This window comes from Pleuronectes platessa, chromosome 4 (genome assembly GCF_947347685.1).
Source record: "Pleuronectes platessa chromosome 4, fPlePla1.1, whole genome shotgun sequence".
Lineage (NCBI taxonomy): Eukaryota > Metazoa > Chordata > Actinopteri > Pleuronectiformes > Pleuronectidae > Pleuronectes > Pleuronectes platessa.
This window is the reverse complement of record NC_070629.1, coordinates 17,690,024-17,709,940: the sequence shown is the minus strand read 5'-3', so window position 1 is coordinate 17,709,940 and position 19,917 is coordinate 17,690,024. Positions and strand designations below refer to the sequence as shown.

General features: G+C 41.6%; 2 protein-coding genes across 2 annotated transcripts; one reads left to right on the top strand and one right to left on the bottom strand.

Moving 5' to 3' along the window:
- Positions 1 to 88: 88 nt before the first annotated feature.
- LOC128438221 (D-amino-acid oxidase) lies at positions 89 to 12,315 on the top strand. The gene is made up of 11 exons (XM_053420700.1): positions 89 to 392; positions 1,703 to 1,898; positions 1,995 to 2,109; positions 7,382 to 7,458; positions 8,728 to 8,793; positions 9,188 to 9,242; positions 9,746 to 9,850; positions 9,954 to 10,036; positions 10,363 to 10,480; positions 10,857 to 10,955; positions 11,035 to 12,315. Exons 2-11 carry the CDS (start codon positions 1,705 to 1,707, stop codon positions 11,158 to 11,160), a joined length of 1,038 nt encoding a protein of 345 aa, XP_053276675.1. The 5' UTR covers positions 89 to 392; positions 1,703 to 1,704; the 3' UTR covers positions 11,161 to 12,315.
- Positions 11,770 to 19,588, bottom strand: svopa (SV2 related protein a). Its single transcript, XM_053420699.1, has 16 exons — positions 19,451 to 19,588; positions 17,379 to 17,536; positions 17,201 to 17,286; positions 17,010 to 17,108; positions 16,263 to 16,334; positions 15,942 to 16,066; positions 15,786 to 15,849; positions 15,486 to 15,611; positions 15,260 to 15,388; positions 15,054 to 15,127; positions 14,833 to 14,909; positions 14,344 to 14,448; positions 13,812 to 13,923; positions 13,642 to 13,723; positions 13,402 to 13,491; positions 11,770 to 13,317 (listed from the first exon to the last, which is right to left on the bottom strand). Exons 1-16 carry the CDS (start codon positions 19,483 to 19,485, stop codon positions 13,099 to 13,101), a joined length of 1,653 nt encoding a protein of 550 aa, XP_053276674.1. The 5' UTR covers positions 19,486 to 19,588; the 3' UTR covers positions 11,770 to 13,098.
- Positions 19,589 to 19,917: the final 329 nt, after the last annotated feature.

Genomic DNA, 19,917 nt, shown 5'->3' with positions numbered 1-19,917 from the left:
CTTTGGAGGAACTGTGATGGCGACCTCAACTTGACAGCTGCTGGTGAACCAGGACCGTGTCCGTGTGGCTCCGCCCCTCGTCCCTGCAGCACCCCGGCAACAGCTTATAACAGTCGCAAACAACTTATTCCTTGAATCAAAGTTTCACTTAACAAGCCCACACAAGCTTTGATTAGCAAAGTGCATTCTTACCTCTCAATATGAGATGCTAATTTTGGCAAGCGAAAAAAGTCTTGGAGGAACTGTGATGGCGACCACAACTTGACAGCTGCTGGTGAACCAGGACCGTGTCCGTGTGGCTCCGCCCCTCGTCCCTGCAGCACCCCGGGTTGTGGCTGTGACAGACTTCAACAGTTCCTGCAGCTAAACCACAGACTAACACGAATCTGCAGGTAAAGTCAAACTTTTTTACAAACATCACAGATCCGCTGTAGAGCTGCTGATCTGTGGAATGTCTGCATCTGATCTGTGTTTCCATGCAGCACCTACACAGAGTCGGACGGTTTCCAGCTCAGCGATCTGTGAAGCGCTGATTCGCTGGACTGATATGAACTTTCTACATGCTGCCGCTGTTACATATCTCGTAGTAGTATTGTCATATATATTATGTTTATGAGTTGCTAGATCTTCAGATTTTTAAAGTTATGATACAGTTGTCAATGCAGGATTCAGTCAACATTGCCGTAAATCTGAGTCTGATAGTCAAGAGTAACATTTCTGTTACATAACCTGATGGTTGTGACTTATTATGCTGTTCATTTTTTTCTTCTAATAATCAATTCTCCTCTCTCAACTTTTCACACTAATTTAATGTTAATGTAAAATAGATATTTCAACCATAACCTTTGAATATTAATAACAATATTGTTATTGTATTACAGTTTACATGTATATGGTCATTTGATCAGGCCTAGATAATAATAATAATATTGTCCTATAGTAATTGTCTAACAAGAGAACTGAAGCTTTTCTCATTGTTATGCATGATGCAGCCAAACCTGAAAACACTCTGTGATAATTGTTCAGCAGGCTGCACACAGGGAGACAATTTATTTTCAATCATCTCCTCAACACGTTAACATTCCTTATACAAGGACTAAATAGTTGGGTGTTTTCCTTTTCTTTTTTCCATATCTAATCAATAAACCGTTATCAATAATTGCCCTTTATTTCAAACAATACAGTGTTTAATGATATAACACGTTGTTTGGTCTGATAATATCTAATCTGGTCTATCAGAATACAACACAGTGTAATTATGATTCCTCAAAGAAAATCAGATAGCATAAATTGGAATAGGCCTTATCTGTTGTATGACACTGCAACTATTCTCCCTTAGTTAATGTTTAAGAACAGAACTGAAGCTCTGCAGAGTGATACAAAGGTTATGCAATGTTGTTTGTCCATTATTCAGCCAACCGTGCAAATGGTCTGAGATAGTTTTTTTTTTACTTTCATCCATATTATCAACATATATTATAATTATTATAATAAAATTTCTGTTATTGTCCCTGGTTGGTTGGTTGTGACTTCTTTTGTCTTTTTTAAATTGTTTCCCACTCTAATCAATACCCCTCTCATAAGTGCCACCAAATTCACTTTTTATGGAAGAAAATATCTTATCTAATACTCAATAATCTGGTGTATCTGGATACCATGAGTCAAGAGCCCCTTCACATGTAGGTGTCTCATGTTATCTCAGACATGCGGGTGGCAGTGATCGGAGCCGGGGTCATTGGTCTGTCAACAGCTCAGAGCATCTATGAGCAGTATCACTCAACCGTCACGCCGCTGACCATCGAGGTGTACGCAGACTGTTTCACTCCGCTGACCACTAGTGATGGAGCCGCTGGCTTCTGGCAGCCCTACCTGTACGATAAGGGCAACGTCCAGGAGACGTAAGTGCATCCTCATTGAGCTGCCTTTGATTCCATTCTTAAATTAGGCCACGAAATGGAGCATCACTTTAATGGCATATTTTTCCTCACCTTCAGGAAATGGAATAAAGAGACATTTGACTACTTGCTGAGCTGCCTCAGTTCATCAGAGTCTGTAAAAATGGGGATATTCCTTCAGTCTGGCTACAACCTCTGCACTGCAGCCGCCCCGGTGAGTAGTACTTGGTTCCCTTACTTCACAGAGATGTTATTCACAAAACAAGTTATTCACAAAACATTTTACAACTAAGAACAAGCTGAATTAAAAAATGTCAATACGACAATGTCACTTCAAAGACTCATTGATACTTCTATCAATACCTGTCATATGCAACATCTGTCATTAACACGTTCCATTAGTGTCCAGCTGCAGTGCTGCCCTGTAAGCACCCCGTTTTAGGGGCCCTGTTTTAGGAGCCCCCCGTTTTAGGTCATCGCTGCTGCCCTGGCTTTCTCACTCTGCCAAGTAACGTCTCTCATCAAGACAGCAGGATTACAGCCAAGGAGTTTAGCTCATAGTAAATGATGCACGGAGTGAAATTGTAATTACAGGTAGTTACAGAATGTGGCTATCTGTAGTTGTTAACAATTGTTACCTGCTTAAATATAGGTTAACTTGAGGCAAATGAAAGGAAATATTGTAATGAGCTATGTTAACACTAAAGGCCGAATTATAGTCGGGTTGCACGCACGCATACACGCAAGACACGCAACACGCCCCTTCCGTGCCCTCTGGCGGCTTGCGTGCGTCCGCCAATTTTTCTAACTATACGACAAAACGACGCGAGCATCACGCAGCCCGCAAGGCTTGTGATTGGTCTGCTTACTACATCCTGTCCGGAGTCTAGTTTCCGGTTTATGCCACATAATACGCGGAAATCACGGAAGATTTAGAAGAACGAATATGGACCAAATAGATGAGCACTTGGCAGAAGAGATCCGAAAGTATGACCACTTGTATAACCCGTCACTGACTGGCCAATTTGTCCGCCAGAAATAGGCACAATGTACAATTTGACACAGGCTTCATTTGCCCCACTAAGGTAAAAAAAAAGGCATATTCACAGTTAGAAGCACGTTAGTGTCAAAAGATAGCACCCGATCTGTATTTTCAAGCAGACAGAGATTCTATCACGTCTTTGTGGAGCGTCAACGTGCACATCAGGTTTGTTTTACATCTCTCCAGCACCTGAAGCACCTGGCAAATATTGACTGGTGAGGAACCGGAGTGGCGATCTAAATAAACAGTCGACGAAGAAGAAGACGTCTCTTCTTTGTGTGTTTTGTCTTCGAAAAACAACATTACTCCGCCTAGTGTTCTGGCGGTGAATTGCGTTGCAACACGCGCAACACGTTAGAAAAGCATAAATCAAAACGAGTCCGTCGATGCAACTGTGTGGCCTTCCGAGGTTGCAGTCGCAGGACTATAATTCGGCCTTAAGTGGGAGGCAAAGTAGGAGGAAACCCGAACAACAGGAGACTTACACAGAGGCGTAGAGAGGAGCAATCTGTCTTAAAAGCCCAAACACAAGAGAAACAAACAACACTGTTGTTAAAAGAAATAAGTTTTTAATGAAAAGAATTTGGAGAAGCCAAAACAGGAGAAAAATCCACAGGAACTTGGTGACATAAGCTGATGTTTGAAGGAAGAAACAATATATTCTTCCAGTGCTGGGTCTTCCATTTCCAATTCCAAAAGCACACTGACAACACTGTGCCACTTTTTGCAGATTTTTTGGAAAATTACTTTGTCAAGGCGTTGCATCATTTTTGGGGTGATCTCAAAATCTTCATCCTGGATTTCGACCCATATGTTTTCGAACAGACGCTCGATGATGGCGTTTGGTGATCTTAGCGTGTCCAACACCTTTGCTTTATTAAAGATCCTCGAAACCAGCTTCATAACAATTACCCTGATGGGCAATTTTCTTCCGTCCTCTGTTGACTCTTGCTCTTCGCTGTATGCTTCAGTGAATTCAGAAGGGGTCACCTCGCTTTCTGAGCCAGACCCTTGACTTTCATCCGAAGGCAGATTGGCCCCACCGATCGAGCCCTCTGACACAGCTTTTTCCAAAGTATGTGTTATCACCCTGGAAGTGAGAGGTTCTGACTCTGTGTGAAGCCACCATCTCATTACTCCAAGGAAACACCACATCATGGCAAGGATGTCAGCTGATATGATAGCATGTGGCGGTAAAACCATTATGCTCAGACGCTTTGGTCCTGAGCTGGTCTTGGGTCTCATCCTTTCAATGTGATTGCTGAGGATATTTTTCAGCTCATTGGTTAACTCGACGGTTTCACCACTGAGGATAACATCAATCCATTGAGACACATTCTGCCCCTGCTCTATCTCACCAACTACTGTTGGAAGCAGAGCGTCAATATCATTCATGACAGACTGCATTGACTGCCTACTTAAAACCTGGTCAAAGGCAGGGTTGTCAGGGCTGTCAAAGTACTTGATATTCAGTCTCTCCACAAGATGACCAATGGACGCTTGGGCAAACTGTTTTGCAGCGCATGTCTTAATCCTTCCACACACTTTCTTCAGAGAGGGTGTGCTTTGGGCTGTTTCTAGATCAACTTGGTTTTGCATCATGATTTCATCCGCAATCACCTCAGCAACGTCATCTGCAACCTTCTTCATCTCCAGAGTGGAGCCAGACTCCAACTGCTCATAAGCAGAGACGGAAATTTCATCAGATGAAGATTTGGTGAACTGAGAGACCTCATCCTTGATGATCTCCTGGACAGTTTTGGATGTTTCAGACAAAAGACTTTCTCTGTCTTCTGAGATTGTCTTCCGGGATGAGGATGATGACTGACTGACCTTCTTTCTGCTCTCACAAGGTGCACACTCACGTTTCAGATCCCTCATGAGTCCTTTGATCATTTTGCCAGCCTGTTGAATCAGACATTGTAGTCTTTTTGGAGGTGTTATACGAGGAATGGTTTCCTTCCCACTGTCCACGCTCATGGAGAGGACAGAGTTGACACACTCTGCAATCTCTTTAGCAATCAACCTTGTCAACTTCTCTGAGCTGACCAGCTTGACCTCATCTGGAACATCAAGAGCCTGAGCAAAAATCTGAGGAAGTGTGTTGCCAAAAGAGCAAATCACACTGGTCTGAGACACAGGCCCATCGGTGCTCACATGCTCCTTTAGGGTGGATTGTGTCTCCAAATAGACAATTTCCAGCAGTTTCTCTCCCAGTAGGGTTATTGTGGCCACATCAGGTTTGCCTGCTTTCGAAAGATTCCATTGTTCTGATGTCATGCCTTCGAAATAGGACGTCACAATGGGTAAAATGCTGTCGATGTCCATATTCTTGTTTCTGATATTGTTTTCCAATACTTCTGTTATTGGCTTGGCATTTAAATATCAGGTCGAATATCCTTGTATTCCTGGATATAGTAAAGTGCTCTCTCGGTTTGCCGTAGACTACATTGAACATTCACCTATCAACTAGAGGAAGAAAACAATCCAAAGAGAGAACACACCTAAGAGAACACGCACTAAAGAGTACACTAAAGGGAGAACACACTCACCAAAGAGAAAGGCATCCAGGGCAGCTGACATCACAGGCTGACACCAGGCTTTCCAACAAGCCACGCCCCCAAATATTGACTGTTGATGTCAGTAGCAGCGGTAGCTACCTCGACATAACACGATGCAAGCTGGTTAGAAATTGTCTGACTTTTACCAGCTCTGCAAAACATCACCATGTCACAGGACCTTAAAATATTGTGGAAGCGAGGTTCAGAACTTGCAGTTTTTCTCCTTCAGCTGCAGCACCTGGGAACCAAAGTCTATGGAACCGGCCCTATGACACTTTATCCACACAACGTATCTTACGTTATATTCTTACACATTCAGAACAATTAACTGCTGCTTATTTTTCTCCAAAGGGGATGAGATGTCTTTGATCTCTACCTGACAGCTTTCTATTTACACTTAGAGTTTACATTTTCTGTCATTAAAACAGTTTTGTTCAGGCGATTGTTTGTGTGAAGTTATTAATAATCATGTAGGGTTTTTTTTGTCCTTTAGATTTATTTTGTTGACTTTTTTTGGAATGTGGAAAACACACACACGCGCGCACGCACACACACTCATGTGCTTGCTTCAGTTGTTTGGATTGAAGCTTCAAGGTTATACCAACAAGCTAGTCACCTGCCAGTTTACAACTCACATCACGCTACGTCTCGCTGTTCACGAACAACCCTCCTTTTCCCCCATTCCCTCGATACACTCTCTCTAATCCCCCCCCCCCCCGTTTCCCTCTTCCACTCTCACACATGCGCATAAACATACTCTCAGTTGGGAGATTCTGTATTGTGTTAACTAAAGGCCGAATTATAGTCGGGTTGTACGCCAATTTTTCTAACTATACAACAAAGCGACGCGAGCCTCACGCAGCCTACAAGGCTTGTGATTGGTCTGCTTACTACATCCCGTCCGGAGTCTAGTTTCCGGTTTCATGACACATAATACGCGGAAATCACGGAAGATTTAGAAGAACGAATATGGACCAAATAGAAGAGCACTTGGCAGAAGAGATCCGAAAGTATGACCACTTGTATAACCCGTCACTGACTGGCCGATTTGTCCGCCAGAAATAGGCTATGAGGAACCGGAGTGGCGATCTAAATAAACAGTCGACGAAGAAGAAGACGTCTCTTCTTTGTGTGTTTTGTCTTCGACAAACAACGTTACTCCGCCTAGTGTTCTGGCGGTGAATTGCGTTGCAACACACGCAACACGTTAGAAAAGCATCAAAACGGGTCCGTCGATGCAACTGCGTGGCCTTCCGAGGTTGCAGTCGCACTATTCGGCCTTTAGCTAACTAGCTAGCTATTTTGTTAGAAAATGTCTCCAGTGAGCAAGAGTGTGAACGAGCAAATTTGAAATGTAAGAAATAACTATCGACAGCACTCTATTCTTTGCATTAATATCTATCTCTAGTATTTTAAAACAATAATATCAGTGCCTATTATTCCCTTCTGCTCATAATACAACAAATAAACAACTCAGAAGTTGACACTGGCAGGTCCATTCTCCATCCATTGTGTGTGGTCCCTTTAAGAATTAGGATTTGGGAGTGACGCGGATATGAAAACTAATATATCCGTCTTTCCTTTACAAGCAGGAAAATGATTTCTCTCTATTTGAGAAAAGTTCATATTTGTGTTGTGAAATTTCACAATGACCCTGAAATTCTGTCTCTTCTGTTATCTTATACTGAATGAATGCAAGCAAAGATACAGATAAAAATCACACTCTTTCTGATTGAACCAATCTGTGAACTGTCTGAAACAATGGATAACCACAGCCCCAAATGAGCCCCCCCAAAAAAAACATTCAACATCCTTAGGGGCTAAGCCCCCCCTTTCTTTCAATCCTAGAAATGCCCCTGAACTTATGTATTCTTGAATTGCAGGATCCCTCCTTTAAAGATATTGTCCTGGGCTTCAGAGAGCTCACAGAACGAGAGCTGCAGATGTTCCCTGGATACAAGTAGGTTATTGCCGGTAAATAGGAAAACATAAAAAACTGAAATAAAGGAAAGTTACAAATATATTTCCTCCAAATATACACGTGGGCCTACAAAGAAAATAAACTAGGGCTGAGCGTCGTGGCAAACAATTACATCAAGATAACAATGTGCAGAACTTGTTTTTCCTGAGTGAAGGTTGTGGTTTTTAAACTCTTCTTTATGAGCAGAGAAGGACAAGCATGTGATGGAAATCTGGAAATACAAGAAGCTTGAAACACCAAAGTTATCTACGTGTATTTTAATAGGGATCTCAGAGGGAAGATGGAGAACAGAGAACAGTCGAATGCAAGGATCTTATATAGGAAATATATATATTTTTTTCTCAAACTTTAAAATATCCTGCCTGACCAACATGAATCATGGTGCCTTAAAGAAGTTCTCTACATAGTGCGCTTTTGGAGTCTTGTTTCAACAACCAAAATACAACTCAGTATTATGTCCTTTTCCTCATCAGTCTACCTTCCAGGTTTATTCTAAACCTTGGTGAAAAATTGACAGGGCTTTCACCCGTCTGGAGGATCCAATCCCCTTAGACCAACTTCTCTGTAACACTATGTTTGCTGGTAAAAAATACACTTGAAATCTCAGATTTGTCACCAGATAGATCGCAGTGCTGACACGATCTGGGCTCGGGTCTCGGTCCCTGCATCTCACCCGTCCTACTGGGGAGGTTAAAGTTGGAAACTATTTTCCCAAGAAGGCCACTCAACCGTAGAGACCGAGTCCAGATCCGTCCAGTCGTGTGATCCAACTTCTGACACCAAATTGTGATGGAAATCTGGAAATACAAGAGGCTGGAAACACCAAATTTATCTACGTGTATATAAGAGAACAGTCAAATGCAAGGATCTTATAGAGGAGAACAAGGCTGTTTGCCTGAGCCAGGTCAGATGATACGATTATATTGCGATAATAATTGATATTGTTTTATTGCAGGCCTAAGGAAAAAAGTATTAGTAATAATTGCTTAAAAGCGGCTCACACTAATATCTTTAACCTGCCCATTCATTACTCCCAGGCTTCCTCCTAACTGATTAAATTAAGTGTTTTGAATGTTAATATCCTATTAATATCCAGCACATTTACAGGGTTTAAAACATAATTTGAATAAATCTCTTCCAAATACAAGATAAAAAAAACGTACATAATAATGGATAAGTCAGTATAGGTATGGATCATTTTGTGTTAGTGACTTTTAACCTTTTTTTATTTGTCTGTTATATGTTCAGGTTTGGGTGGTTTAACACTGCTCTCATGGTGGAAGGTAAAACATACTTACCTTGGCTCATGGACTGGTGAGTAGTTAGCATACTTCTGAAGGGACTTGTTGTGTCAGCGTTTTCTTTAAACCATAACTCAACTTAACAACTCTAAAGTGAACTCTGGTCGTCTTCATGTGGCGCCTGCAACATTTATTACCTAATAAAAAGATGAAGGCAAACAACTGACTGCTGGTTTTATAAATTTATTGATTTTATTACAAATTCCTGATGCACCTTTAGAGACTAACTAAGTCTTATCTTGCACATTTAATGCATGAAAATAGTGCACAAGGACATGCACATACATGCACATGGCAAAGAGACAAACCTGGACACCTGCTATACACTTACCTGCCAGATGTATTTTTATGTTCAGGAGAACTGATCCTTTACTCCACTGTTCCATTTGGTTCTGTGTTATTTCCAGGTTGCAACAACGGGGGGTCAAATTTTACCACAGGAAAATAGAGTCTTTCAAGGAGGTACGTGATGGCTTTTCAGTATTATACTTACATTTACTGTATGTTTTCATGAAATACGTTTTCCACTAGGTTTTAGAAAGTCTAAAGTATAAAATTCAAAATTCTTTGTCCTTATAAAGTCTTAAATGAATTACGTATACGTAATTCATTTAAGACCCAGTTACGTTAACATATATTTTAAGGTTACTTACTTTGTGTTTTAAAATTAGTCAACCCTAAGCCTTTTTAAAAAGAAATGTTTCCGCATCCTTTGTACTGCCTGTATTTCTTTTCAATGATGCAGATATTAGCATATATACTGGCACTGTATAGGTCCTTCCGAGACTCTGATGATCCTTCATATCTGTTGTACTTAACATCGTTCTTAAATTGAATGCCTTATAATCTCAAACAGGGCTTAAAGTCTTAATTAATCTAGTTGGAAACTCGACGAATCCTGATAAAGTTTGCAGCAGTCACTCAATGTTCTTTCTTGTCATATTGTTCTCTCTTATCTTTGTTAGTTGGCAGAAACTGGGCCAGACGTTATCATAAACTGCACTGGCATGAGATCAGGAGCGCTGCAGCCTGACCCGGACTTGAAACCAGGCCGCGGTCAGATAGTGAAGGTGAGAGTGAACTGGAATCAAGTGTCTGTTTATAGTTTTTATAGCCACCTTAAAGGGCAGAGGGTCAATAGCAGATGAATCGTGTTGTTCCTCTGTGTTACAGGTGGACGCTCCGTGGTTAAAACACTGGATTCTGACCCACAACTTCGAGACCGGAGTCTACAATTCACCGTACATCATTCCAGGGTATAATGCTTGTGACAATGCACTGACCTGCAGCAGCACACATTCATGTTTTTATAGGCTTGGCTGCCAATACTGGATTTATTCATGGGAGGTTTCAATGGCTTACAAATAATGCTCATTGCTGTGCAGTTTTAGTTTATTTCACTTTCCCCCATGTGAAGTTTGGATGCATTATAGTGTATTTAATTTAAATACAGCAGTGGTTGCAAAGGCTGGACTATTGTCCTGTTACTATCCTGATGCCTGCTGTCACACATCTGTTTGGTAGTGGCCAGAAAACGAGAGCTGCTTTCCTGTTTTAATCCCACGAGTATCTGTGCCTGCAGGAGTCGTCTTGTGACTGTCGGTGGGGTTTTCCAGTTAGGAAACTGGAGTGAAAATAACAACTCTGCTGACCACAAGAAAATCTGGGAAGCAGCTTGCCAGCTCGAGCCCAGTCTCAAGGTAAGGTAATGTCAGAAGCTGTTTTCAGACAGGAACATTTCGAAACCTCAACTCGCCCACTCCTGCTGTATTCTCACATGGACTCACACGATCATATTTGTAACATCTTACCGTGGGACTGGCAACCTGACAGGTTCAGGAAACTCTCCAGAGCATCTGACTTAGATTCTTGCGTTCACACATACAGCTGCTGGACATTTTAAGAAAAATTTCGTTGTTTGTGAAAGACTTTTAGTTTCTAAATTTTAAACAATTGTTCTCTTAAACATGATAGTAATAACATTTCGGTTTTGAGATAATGACATTACTCTTAGTCTTTCAACACATGTTAAAGGTTCACATGTTAGAGAGCTTATGTGTTGTTGTGTAACCTCAGCATGCCAGGATCGTGGAGGACTGGTCCGGCCTCAGACCTGTTCGCAGTAAAGTCCGACTGGAGAGGGAGGCCTTACAGGCTGGTGCAACGAAAATAGAGGTAAACCACAACTCTTGATCAGGACTCAACAAAGGAATATAATTACATGAACCTCTAAAACACTGTGGCTCTCTCTCAGGTGATACACAACTACGGTCATGGAGGTTTTGGTCTCACCATTCACCGAGGCTGTGCCCAGGAGGCAGCGAGGCTCTTCGGTCAGATCATAGAACAAAAAGGCAAAGGTCCAAAAGCTCGCTTGTAAACTTGTGCCCCAGAGTAATGAAACAAGGAATAAATCAGTGCCTTGTATCCAGATGTTGTCTACCCACACATCGAAATCAAACGGAAGACAATACAACTTGTATGTGAAAAAGGAGACACTACTATTGCTGTTCTAATCCAGTATTAATTTAGAGATTTAAGGTAAAATTGTGCATCTACCTATATGGGGTTTGAGAAATTAAAGAAAAAAATAATATAAAACTGTTTTCAGTAAATATAGACAATAGCACACAAACCTACTAATAATGATTCTAAATTATAAAATCACTAGATTTTAAAGATATTAAAATCATGATTAATAACAAAATCACGACTGTTTGCTGTCCTGGCTCCCAAATGATGGAACGAGCTCCACGTTGACATCAGGACCATACAAATTATTAACATCTTTCCGACTACACCTTGGCTAAGAAGATGGTCTAAGTCAAGTTGAACTTACATGTAGCACTTTGTAGTTAAAGTACTTACAGGATTCTTGCTGTTCTGGGTTTGTACCTTCTTGGTCAAATGCACTTATTGGAAGTTGCTTTGGATAAAAGCATCCGTTAAATGAAATGGAATATTAAAGAACAACATGATAACACTGCACTTTTTCCAAGATGATTTACTATGGTATCATACACATTTACATCCAGTGTGTTGACATGAATCTGTGCACACAGACATTTACTGCAGCTCTCTATCTCAGACACTGGCTCAGCTTGACCAGACCTGTGCCAGTTAATATCCTTTTCTTTATTTTTTTTAACAAAACTTGAATCTGTCTCCACATCATCCTTTGTCACAAACAAAAGCAAAGACAACAACTAAACCAGGTTTTGGTACAATATTTACAGTAAGACAGAGGTAACATCCCGGTAGATGTTTGTTAAGGTCAATGTGTGCAGTTTATAGCTCATACCCAAATTCTCCTCTATTTTAACGAGAGCTGAGGAATCTGTGGTTTGTTTAAATACTCTGATTTTAATTCCCTAATACTTTAATGTTGACTTACGTAATGTTCAGGATCTGTGGACTCATTCCTCTTGTGCTACTACTATGAAATGCTGTCGACTGTATGATGTCACGGATGTTATCTCGCTCTGCTGGAGATTTGTTCACCTGCTGTAAATAAATGTCCACGTAACAACCGAGACATGAGGCTGACGTTTGGTTATTACCAGAATAATAAGTACAGTCATCACGCCCTTTTCTTCATTTCTTCAGCAGAAAACAAATTCCATTCACGTTAAAATGTGAAACAATAGTGAAGAACATATTCATAACAGGAGTTTCAAAAAGGATCCGTACTGTCAGGGACTTACTCTACAGTACGTCCTCGACATGGGAATCTTTAAGTCACTTTAATATAACCGAATCATCTCATGATTTGTTGGTTGAACTGTTCCTCACTACAGCGATACACTTCTGATAAGGCTGAGTTTATGACTTGTGTATTTTGACTTGTGTTCACAAGATAATTCTCCATTATTGCAAAAAGAAGCAGCTTTTTCACGGGGTTAGGAGCAGGTCTCTCAACCACAAACTGAATAGGTAGTTTTAAGGCTCTTTGAGAAAAATATTTGAAGCTAACTCCTGATACCCCCTTTGTATTCCCCTATGCTTCTCTTACATTAGAAAAGGCGGATTCAGATACTTTGCTCGAAGTATTTGAAATCTCACTTCTTCATGACGGCGTCCCAATGACTTCACCTTTTGTTTATGCACTTGTTCCGGTCATTTGGTCAGCCCAGTCACCCTGTGTGCAGTCATACAGTGGTGAGATGTGACAGCAATGGCGATTGAAGACTATAAGTACAGTGAAATGTAAAAATATTGTGCTGCCTGGCTCGTAGGGTCATAGGGTGAGAGCTTGTGTTGCTTCCAGGTCCCCCCCTCTGGCCTCTTCTCTCCTCTGCGGTCACCATTCAGGACATCCTCAGCCCTGGGAGCCGGAGCTTGAGTTTGGGTTTCCCTCTGAGTTGTGGGAGGAGGAAGAGGCCCGGCCCATCATCTCCTGGCCCCACTCACGGTGGCTGGATTCCTGCAGGCCGCGGCCTGTCGTCTCAATCGGCAGCGCACAGCAGGCGACGGCAGCAACAAGGCAGCAGCAGCAGTACACTGACAGAGCCAGATACACAGAGGACTCCAGCATCACCTGCAGGATGAGGACAACCGGGCGTCTTTACTCTTTCATATTCTGTTCTGTCCTAAAATGAGAACATGATTGCTGTTCTGTTACCTGTGCAACAAACGGAGTAATGAGGGCACCAACTCTGGCCATTCCACTGCTTGTTCCCAGGCCTAAAGCCCTGGTTGCTGTTGGGTAAACCTGCAGAGTTCAGAAAACACTGAGGAGGCAGCCTTACTCAGATCCTAACTCTATTTACTCAGCTATTGATTTGTATCTGTATCTATGCTAATACTTGTTGGCAATTTACACAATAAAGCAAAGAAACTGCACATGTATTGGACATCTAACCTCTGGAGTGTACACATAGGCAGCCTGGAATCCTCCTGCAATAAAGGCTCTGGCGATGAAAATCAACACTGTCATGGATGTCCTGCAAGAGACCAACCAATACCAATCAGAGTACATAAACATTGAGTCCAGACTAAATCAAATGTTTTATAAATCAGAGCTAACGTTACCTCCCAACACAACCATAGAGTGGAATGATGCACAGAGAGAAGATGAGGAAACACAACGCCATGGTCCTCCTCCGTCCCAGTCGATCAATAGCCCACAGTGTCACCAGCAGTCCTACGCAACAAACGGTTAACTTTTACCAAATGTAAAAACTATTTATACCTTTAATTTGTGTTATTGATTAATGTTGTGTTTTGTTAATATGTGGCTTTTATATGCCCCCAAGCCCCCGATACACTGATATGGAAGCAGCCAGTAATGATTGTGTGTCCTCTATCAGAAACACCTATCAACATATTATATCAAATTTTCCTATTATTATATATATGTTACTGATATTAGCATTATTATTCAGTCATCTTTCTTTTTTGCAGTAACAGATATATTTGTATTATAATGCAAAAGTACAATGAAACAAGAATTGAATTCCATATTATCACTGTATTACTGAACAGTAACAACCCAGCCACCAAACATAACTTAAATTATTTCATACATTTTTTGGGGGATGACATATTGAAGAGCAACGTGTACCTGGGAATTCAGACAACGTCGTCCACAGTAGATCTTTATAGTCATCGGAGTTCAGATATTTACACTCCAAGTTGCACCGGAGCTCCCTCTTATTACCTTTGGACACTAGAGGGAGGCACAAAACAACAAACTCAAACACATGGCCGCTGACGAGACCAGCACATGAACCGCACAACCCCAATGCATTGGTCACATCAGCAGCAGCGAATGTGGTACTGAAAACATTAAAGACAGCACAGCTCCATCAATAGTCCCTGTCAGCCATTGTTAATGTGATAGTGTGCTTTTATATTTCTACTGATTTCTTGAAGGATGATTTATTTTATATTTATTTGTCCCAAATTCTGTTTTTCAATTTTAGTAAATGTAAAAGATATTAGTCACACACGTCATTAAACTGTGTGTGTGTGTGTGTGTGTGTGTGTGTGTGTGTGTGTGTGTGTGTGTGTGTTTGTGTGTGTGTCTGGGGCCTGAGAAGCACTGACTCACTTCCACATGCGCCTCCTTCCTGAAACAGCTCTGTGGTCAGAAGCACCAGTCCATAGTAAGAGAAGGCATTTGCAAACCTGAGGAGAGAGAGACAATGAAACAATAGAAATTCACAAATTGATGTCTATTGCACAGTTTTCGAGAATAAGAAAAAAAAAAGAAACCCAGTGAATAGTAAATAAAGATAATGACTGCATGCCATTTCCTGTCATTCCATTTACCAAATAAACCACAGCAGAATTGTGGTCCAGCGAAAGTGGGATGAAAATAAGTCTTGAATCTTCCCACGATCCTCCTGGATAAAAAAAACAACAGAAAACGACACATGAAATAACCTAAATTCAAAGATTAAAACATAATAACTGACACACGATCATTTCAGAATCATAAAATAAGAGGATTTGTGGTCTGCAGAGAAAGACTGCACCTGTCTGGCAGCAACTAATTTTCCCAGTGGCATGGGTGCTCCGTTCTCTGTGGCGATGCGCTTCAGTGTGGCCAAAGCTTTGTCCTGGTTTCCTGTCAGCACGTCGTATCGAGCGCTCTCAGGTAGCCACTGGTCCCACCACACCCCCAAAAAACAGGCAGGTCAGTTGCAGAATCTGTAATCTGCTGTGATTTTTTATGTTTTAGACTGATCACACCATACTTACAAAACACAGGATGGCAAAGATGAAGAGAGGAATGTTAGAGAGGCCGAGCAGCCAGCGCCAGCCCAGAGTGGGCATCACCAGGATCGCCAAGAGGACCTCAAACACAGTGCCCAGCGCCCAAAATATCTGCAAAGCAACCGCAAGGAGCACAAGTTGTAAAAGAAAAAAGAATCTAGTGTCAAAGTTATACAAAACTCTGCTAAATACACAGATAATTTCAGTGCAGTGCAGGTACAGTTGCATGTTTTCTGGACACCAATAACACTATAGTGAGCTGGAGGATAGTTGTGTGTTCCATACCTCAATCAGTAAGATGCACGTGGCTCTAGACTTCATAGGCAGAAATTCAGCGTACAGGGTCACCCTTATAAGGAGAAACACTTTGTCGTTAATCCAAACTCAAATCATTCACTGTAGCATTGCTTCAGATTAGCGAGATGAATTGAAGCTACTCACGACTGTGGGGCTCCTCCGATGCCAAAGCCCACCAGCGCTCGGAGGACGAGGATCCAACCATAAACAGGTGCAAATGCACTCATCAGGCCGTAGAACATTGTCCACAACACACTCATCTTCAGACCCTGTGTGCACGTGAAGAAAAAGTACCGGGCTTCTTGATAAACCGTTTCCATCACATCCAGTGCATGTCTACATCTCTACTATTGATCATTTTCTCTCAGAAACACAAAAGCTAAATTTGACTCTGCACAATGACAAAGTCAGAATGAGGAAACAGATATCAACTCTATGACAAATGGAAGTGTTATTAGAACTTACTGTTTTTCTGCCGTATCTGTCGGATATGTTTCCCCACAGAGAAGAACTGATCATCATCCCAATAAATACGGCCTGCAGCAACGAAAAGAAATGACAATGGAATTGAGTATGTCACAGCAGCTTAAACATTACAAGTTCCACGTTTTATGCACAAGGTCAGCTCGGGAAGAAGAGCAATGTCATAGAAAGTTTAAAAAAGAAAAGTAAGGTAGATGTGAGGTAGATGGATACTGGACATGAATTGAGAAGTATTCCGAAGCCTGATGGTCTGGTGGTGATGACGTTCATGTCACGTGAGTTTTACTGCACAGAGCTGGTATAATGCTAGGCCTGTCATACATATTTTAACACTGCAACAGAACTGTAGCTTTTTGTATTGGTGTGATCCACAAAATTTCAAAGAATGGGACATTTTAATTAGAATATTTCCTCGTAAGAATATATGTTGAAGGTGTCAATGATGGATTTGGTTATAATGGGCCTTTGCTTTTAACTTTAGTTCATCTGCTTGCATGTTGTTGGATATGATACTAAAAGTAAATATGCCTTTGGTTCACATTAAAATCCAAATATTGCACAACAGTTCTAAAGGCATTAAATAACCATTAGTCTCTGCTGCCACATGGTCATCACTGCTCAATACAGGCACTTATTTTAAAACAATCCCAAAGCACTCAATCAATAACTATCAGGACAGTCACATGGCCCTGCAGGCAAGAGCACTTTACAGCATCAGAGCGCCATTACCGATGTCAGCAGCGCCACCTCCAGGCTGGGCAGTCTCCACTCACAGTGGAGCTGTGGGGCTAAGATACTGAGGATCATCATCTCCATGGCATCAGCCATCTAAACAAGCAAACAAACAATAAATAAATAACAAAAAAGGATCCTTGCAGACAGTTCCTTGAATGTTTTTTTTATAACAGAGCAGGGCTTACCCAGGCGAGACCAGTGAGGATGGAGAGTTTCCACTGAAACGTCCCGAACCCGATGGCCTCCACTGCATCTTCTACCATGAACGTGTCTGAAGGAATGAGACATGTGTGAGTGTAATGTGTGAGTCTAAAAGTGTATACAGAGTTGTGTGAGAAAAAGTGGAGCTGTGCTATACTGTACCATCAGTCGGATTGGCGAACTCCCGAGGTACTGGAGCTCCATCTGTAAGAGCCACAGACTCCAGATCAGTCTGCTCTGTGATCCTGATAACTTGCTCTTTATTCTCGCCATCATCCTCGGAGCGGGTGCTCTCACCTGTGCGACGGAAGCGAACGACACTGCAAACAAACAAACATAAAATCCAATGTGGGCAAGGGGGTAAAGTGGGGTTGACATTGGGAGGGGGTAGAGGTCAAATGCTCTTGATAGATTCTAAACAATCAATTCTTACCAATAAGTAATAGCTTGATATACATGTACCTTAGAAATCATTTCTATTTATAGGTTATACTTGGCAGATAATAGCTATAGTAGTAGCCAAAGTAGCTACCATAAAATTGGCGCGGGGGAAAAGTTATTCTTTGTGTGTGCTGCGAAATAAATGGAATCAAGAAAACCAACCACTTTATCATGTTTGATAATGGTCATAACTTTTCATTTAGTGTGATGTTATGATTAAAGGGGGGTTGTACAGGCCAGTTTTGATAACTGGTGGGGTTACACTCCCTCTATCTGCCCCATAAATTCCTCCCTAGAGGATGTGAGCATGTACATTTCTACAGTTTGACTGCCAGAGGAGTTTCAGAGGTCTGATGCCCTCCAGGCACAAAGCTCAGTAAATATGAGAGTTGGAGGCTGTTGCCTAGGTGATGTGAGCTTTTTCTGGCACTGATTTTGTGAATGGGTGGAAGTGTCATCCCATGGGTAAACCATGTTACGACAACTGACAGCACAGCACGCTCTGCTCTGGCAACCTTATAACAGCTAATTACCCAGAGAAATGCATGTTTACTGCAGACAGAAGGTGTAATCTTCTCCCACACTTAGATAATGGTTCGTTTCTACAGGATGAAAGTCTGTGAGGGAACTTGAACAGAGGCAGTGATGTCTGAACACTGTAATTACATAACACTGCCCACATGCCAGGGGAAGTATTGGTGCTGCAAACATGTTTACATTTTAAATCTAGACGAAAACAGTTAAATAAACAATTTTAGAATTCATATAGCATCATTGTTTTCTATTCTTTTTTCATTATTTTACTTAATGAAGCTTAACTTATCTATACGTTTTTTACAGATTTTTCCTTTTATTTCTTTTACTTTTTTCAATCTCTTGACTCATTTTATTCAGCAGTTTTTAATCGTTCTTAATTTCCTTGAAAATTGTTTTAACAGTGTTTTCTGATTTTGAATTGATTAATTTAAATTTTGTCTCTGTGTTGTTTGTAATGTCCCTGGAAATCACCTTGAATCTGACTCTGTGCATGAAATGTGCTGTATAAATAAAAGTGCCTTGTCTGGCAGATAAGTTTATAACAGGTCTGGTTAAATCTCTTTTACTGTAAACTACTCACATTTCCACTGTCAAGCTTTTTAGACAGAAATCTGAAAGAGAAGTAAATATGTAAATATCCAGCTATACTGTAAAATTCCCTTTGAAAATATCACCTGCATTTTCATTATAGCATTTTAGACATTAATATGATGAACAATTTCCTTTTGTAATCATTTTTGTGGGAGGGGGGAGGATTAGAAATGACTGTGGAACTGTGTGTTTTTTAGAAAGGCTGACCGGACTCGCACTGGCCCACCGTGAGCTGCATGTGTGTGCAGCAGGGTTGAAACTCAATCACGTACTGAGTCATGACAGCAAACACAATTACAAGTTAGGATGGAAAAGTTATCAGGCAGAGATCACAGTGAAGCAGCTTCCGGAGCATAAATGGTCTCCTCTAGGGAAACGCCAGGATTGTAAACAAACTGCATCACAAAGAGCAGCCTGAACGTGCCTTGTTTGTTTCTGTATGTTTCCTCAGGCTGAGATCATGTCAGGGAATATGACCGGATACGTGTTGTGATGATGTGACTGGTGCTTTCGGGGAATGTCAGGCTGTTTGGGCTGAAAGAATAAACACGACGCGAGGCTGACAGAGGGCGTCGCGTCGGACAAACACGCTGAGAATAGAAGGAGCAACAAAAGACATAGCAGACGAAGGCGTCGACGCGCAGACCGAGATTTGTGATACTCACGGCAGCTGTCTCAGTTGGAACAGATCATCGTCCATGTTGCTGTGTGTTGTCCTGAAGCTCCGTTTGGCCTCATCGCCGTTTACATGATCACGTCAAGCTGCAATTTCAGCACCGAGGAGAGCGACCGACCTGCTACGGTGTTCGTCTCGATCAGCCAATCAGAGCCCGCCGTGCACAGCACGAGACCGACACGGCGGGAGCGAGAGCGTGGATAAAGATTATGAGCTCGCGAGGATGCATGGTGCACGGTCCACACATGGTCCATTAACACACACCCACACACTCACAGACCATCACAACTAAATGCTTAACCATATCCCTAACTCTAACCCTGACCTAAACCAAAACCCAATTCTATCCCCTACAACCAACTCCACCCTCAAAGCCTTTAAAATTGTGAAAATTGGCCTCATAACTATAGAAAGACCTGCGCGCATACAACAGATACACAAAATCACACACACTCA

What these genes read in the sequence shown, in the direction of transcription:
- svopa (XM_053420699.1), bottom strand. Translation starts at nt 19,485, where the DNA reads ATGGACGATGATCTGTTCCAACTGAGACAGCTGCC. An exon ending in TCCTCACTGGTCTCGCCTGG is followed by an intron (nt 17,109 to 17,200) that starts GTAAGCCCTGCT and finishes TTGCTTGTTTAG; the next exon opens with ATGGCTGATGCCATGGAGAT. An exon ending in CGTGCATCTTACTGATTGAG is followed by an intron (nt 15,612 to 15,785) that starts GTATGGAACACA and finishes GTTGCTTTGCAG; the next exon opens with ATATTTTGGGCGCTGGGCAC.
- LOC128438221 (XM_053420700.1), top strand. Translation starts at nt 1,705, where the DNA reads ATGCGGGTGGCAGTGATCGGAGCCGGGGTCATTGGTCTGTCAACAGCT. An exon ending in AAATAGAGTCTTTCAAGGAG is followed by an intron (nt 9,243 to 9,745) that starts GTACGTGATGGC and finishes TATCTTTGTTAG; the next exon opens with TTGGCAGAAACTGGGCCAGA. An exon ending in TCACCGTACATCATTCCAGG is followed by an intron (nt 10,037 to 10,362) that starts GTATAATGCTTG and finishes CTGTGCCTGCAG; the next exon opens with GAGTCGTCTTGTGACTGTCG.